The following is a 4,127-nucleotide window of genomic DNA, read 5'->3' on the forward strand; positions in this document are numbered from 1 at the left end:
AAATAAAAAAATTGAATTTTCTCTCAATTATTTCATGGTCCAGGCTTTAAAGGGTTAAGTTGTCAGTTGCAAACTGGTTCAGCTACATCCGGTTAGCAAAATTGAGATACAACAACAACAACAACAACAACAAAAAAACAACTCTAAGACGTTTAAATCCAATAAAGTCGTAAAAAACTAACTTACCAAACTGGAAAACAAGGCTGTCTATATTATCGAGGGAATGTTGCTCCTCCATGTTAGGTAGCAAACGGATAATCAAGTAAATAACGACGTTAACACTTTAGAGCTGAAAGAAATGACAGTGTTGTTATTTTAACACGGGATACTATCGGTTGTATAATAATGCAGGCCGATAGTTTGCGATGTCTTATTATACCAAAAAGATCGTCCAAAGAAACAAACAGGTGTTTGCTGCCTAATTAACGGTTTTAGTTACCATGGCAACCACAGCGGACCTTAGCGGATAACTAACAGAGCTGTTCCAAAACCTCCCAAATACAAACATGATTAGCAAAAAAATCATTATGAGACATACATCAAATTAATGTCAAAAGATTGGTGTCAAGTTGATTTACTTCTGATAATTAGATATCAGAGTTTGACGTCACTTTGATGGTTAATTGACATCTTTGGCCCACTGGGAATAAGCTGTAGTTAAATATCTCACTTTAAATAGTAAAAAAGGATTCAAAATTTAACAAAGTAAACCTTTGATTTGAAAATTAAATATTTAGCTGGCACCAAGTTAAATATTTATTTATCAAAGTGAATATTAAGTAAATATTACGTTTGGAGCAAAATTTTTATCTAAGAAACTAAATATTTGACTTGCAAACTAAGTATTTGCTCCAAGCTAATTATTTATTTACCAACCTAAGTATTTGTTTTGTAAAATAATAATTTAGGTAAAACAATAAATATTTATTTTGAATGATAATAATTTGAGTTTGCTGCTAAATATTTATTTAACAAACTTAATATTTGATTTGCAAACTAAGTATTTAGTTTAGAGCTTAATATTCATTTAACAAACTAAATATGTGATTTGAAAACTAAATATTTAGCTCCAAACTAAATATCGATTTAATAAACTAAGTATTTATTTTTGGAAAATAATAAATATTTATTTTTTAACTGGCAATCTAAATATTTAGTCTGGAACGACTTGGAAAAAAAATAAACCCATTATTTTTCTCTTTAAAAACGCTAAATAACCATAAATATTGTTCCTAATTTTTGTCAACTTAACTTTACAAAAGAAACCCTATATCAAAATATTATAAATAGAACTATTTCTTATAACAGGCTACAAACTTTCTCAAAATAATTGCTTCAAAAATAAAATATGGACTCTGTATTTGATGTTCTTTTATTTGCAAAGACAAAATGCTACTTTTGTATTTTATAAGCAAGGCTGATTTGAATGTAATCAACCTTGTTATGCTTATTTTACCGCATCATTTGACTTAAATCTTTTTGGATTCTCAAAGACTTTTACCGCTTTCTCTCTGCGCAAAGCGTTTGACATTTTTGCTCCTAATTCATGTATTTTTCTCCCCAAACAGAGAGTTATTATGTTGCTGCTGGAGCATGGGGAGAGCATGGATTGGTCTGATTTTGGAGTTGTTTTTTGCGGAGGGGTGGGATTAGTGCTATTCCTGAAGCCATTCTACGCAGCGCATCTGTATGCTGGGAATCAGCGCTGGGTGTGTTTGTGTGCCGCGTTCGTGCGATGTGTTATCAAGATCCGCTGCTTTATTCTCACTCGGCGCCGTTTTTCTCTGTCTGTTTAACGGTAAGTGCGCACATCGATGGAAACATTGAGAGATATTGGCTGATATCCACCGGCTGCTGTGTGCAGACAAAAGAGCGGACATGGGTGGGATTCAAATGGGAGGAGAATCAGCTGTATGAAGGTTTGCATTGTTGATTTTACCCACTCCTGTAAAAATCTATGCATATTTTGCGATTTATAACCTCATTCTTTCATATATACTTGCCTTTAAGGAGGAAAGCTGATAATAATTCGCTTTAAAAATAATGTCTTTTATCCTAAACACCCCCCTCCGGCCCCAACCCCAACCAATCCAGGCTATCCTGCTTTGTTTTCTACATCCGCTGCCATTCCAGATGGTGTTAGATCTCTAATATCTTGGGTGTAAACAGTCTGCTGCAGGACACAGAGAAAAGAGAAATAATTATGAGAAAATGTGGCAGATGAGGCCTTCATACTAGGGATAAATAATAAGTGAGCTTTCCCTAACTGCTCTCTCTTCCTCTCTGTGTTTGTGTCTGTGTGTGGATTTCCTCTCAGTAATCTCAACTCGCATATATCTCATCAGAAGAGTACCCAGCCATTCAGAGTTCACTGGTTTCAAGGAGAGGATGGCCCATGTGGAGGAAGCCCACACTGAAGGGGAGAGCAGCCCTCAGATGGTCTCCTTAAGGTCAGATGTGTCGGTGAGCCAAGGGAACGATGGAGAAGTGGGACCATCCATGAGGAGGAAGAGGAGGAAGAAGAAAGAGCCCCGTCCAGAGTCCATCATCGTGTACCGCTCTGAAATGGAGAGAGCACCAGGAGAGGAGCAGAGCGGGGAGGAGGGAGGAGAAAGGACCCTGGAGGAAGGAGCCAAGTTCCTGGGAACACCAACAGGAGAAGGTGAGAGCTTTTCCCAGGACTTGTAGAGCAATATGCAGATTGGAATGTGGTTTGGACAGTTTAGTCCAAACCAAATCCTTCATTTTATTGGATTGTCGTCCATCCACTGAAAGCAAACCTTTGAAAATGGCAAACGTCCTATCCCTCGACTACATCCACCCACCAACCTATAAATACCTTTAGTCTCTGCCCTCTCAATTTAAATTAGCCTATCACATGGCAGGGAGAGAAAAGAAAACAATTAAGGTACGATTAAAGATAAAATAATGTGGACAACCATAACAGTCATTTACCAATAATAGAAAATAAATAAAAGCCAATCTGTCATGTATATACGTACACTCACAAGTCCTCTCATATTTTTCTCTTAATCACTTTGCATTTCTACACCTTCATAGTCAACCAATCAAAGTCTCCTCCCAGCTCACATCCTGTTCAGCTGCAAAACAAAACATGCTGAGTCCAGCTTAGGTAAATAGCAGCTTATAGCTGCTGTTCCTAACTCCTGTAAAGGGAAACCTTATAGCTGTGGATGGGAATGTCCTAATGTCCCTATGCTAAATGAACTATCTTTATGAAGCCTCCTGCTTCCTTTTCCTACCTCCTTCCTTACTTCCAGCCCTATTCAGACAGAACTTATCATGACACACTTCTGACTTGGCTAATTCAAATGAAGCCATGGTCACAACAGAACCACACCGAAAAGGTAATTCATTGTTTTACTATTTACAGTGGTGCACAATAGATTATACAATTATGAAGTAGTTAAGTAAGAACTTACTGCTTTATAACACAATTGTTATTTATAACAATATTTTTACAATTATACACCCGCTTTTTTTCCATAATATAACCCAAAAAATCCTGTTGTGGAAAAATTTAAACATTTGATTTCTAGTTAACATGCAATCTACTTTTGCTTAGTTACACAATAAAACAGAACAAAATACAAAAAACCCAATAAAGTATATATTTGTGTATAAAGTAATATTTAATTCCTACTGAAAAGCACTTATCTGAACTCTTGTCCCACAGTGACTGACAGAGTTATGTTTCCATTTTTATCAGAACATTTGCAATTACTAATTAACAGGAAATAAGTAAATTATTTTATTTTTCTTTACAAAAACTGCACAAGAAAAGAAAACCTTTTCTTCCCTCTGAAGGGAAAAAATACATGTTTATTCACATGTAAGACATCAAGCTGCACTTGGGAAAAGAATCCTTAGAAATCAGTTTCCACTCACCGTTGTGTTTTCAAAATTATTTGAACCTTTATTTAATTAGGAAAAGTCTCATTAGGATTAAAAATCTCTTCTTCAATAGCCTCCTGGCCAAGACCGGCAGCAGGGTTACATGTCAGTAATATTCATCCACACATATACCAAACGACAGGTACAGCAGGTTTTACAATATAATTAAAAATAATCAGTTAAAAAGAAATACGTGTTAAAGTGACAGCATT

At 35.7% G+C, this 4,127-nt stretch overlaps 1 protein-coding gene across 2 annotated transcripts in view; it reads left to right on the plus strand.

Annotated features, from left to right (window-relative positions):
* Positions 1-1,669: 1,669 nt before the first annotated feature.
* Positions 1,670-4,127, plus strand: part of tmem169 (transmembrane protein 169) — a 7,621-nt gene continuing 5,163 nt past the window's right edge. Inside the window, exons 1-2 of one of the 2 annotated variants that reach the window (XM_015386137.1) lie at positions 1,670-1,798; positions 2,318-2,662. In XM_015386137.1, the coding sequence (XP_015241623.1) occupies positions 1,690-1,798; positions 2,318-2,662 (454 nt within the window). In that variant the 5' untranslated portion in view covers positions 1,670-1,689. The remainder of the gene's footprint in view (positions 1,799-2,317; positions 2,663-4,127) is intronic. The other variant, XM_015386138.1, reaches the window with a different exon arrangement.

The sequence above is a fragment of the Cyprinodon variegatus genome, unplaced genomic scaffold (assembly GCF_000732505.1).
Source record: "Cyprinodon variegatus isolate N-32 unplaced genomic scaffold, C_variegatus-1.0 Scaffold356, whole genome shotgun sequence".
In the NCBI taxonomy this organism is placed as follows: domain Eukaryota; kingdom Metazoa; phylum Chordata; class Actinopteri; order Cyprinodontiformes; family Cyprinodontidae; genus Cyprinodon; species Cyprinodon variegatus.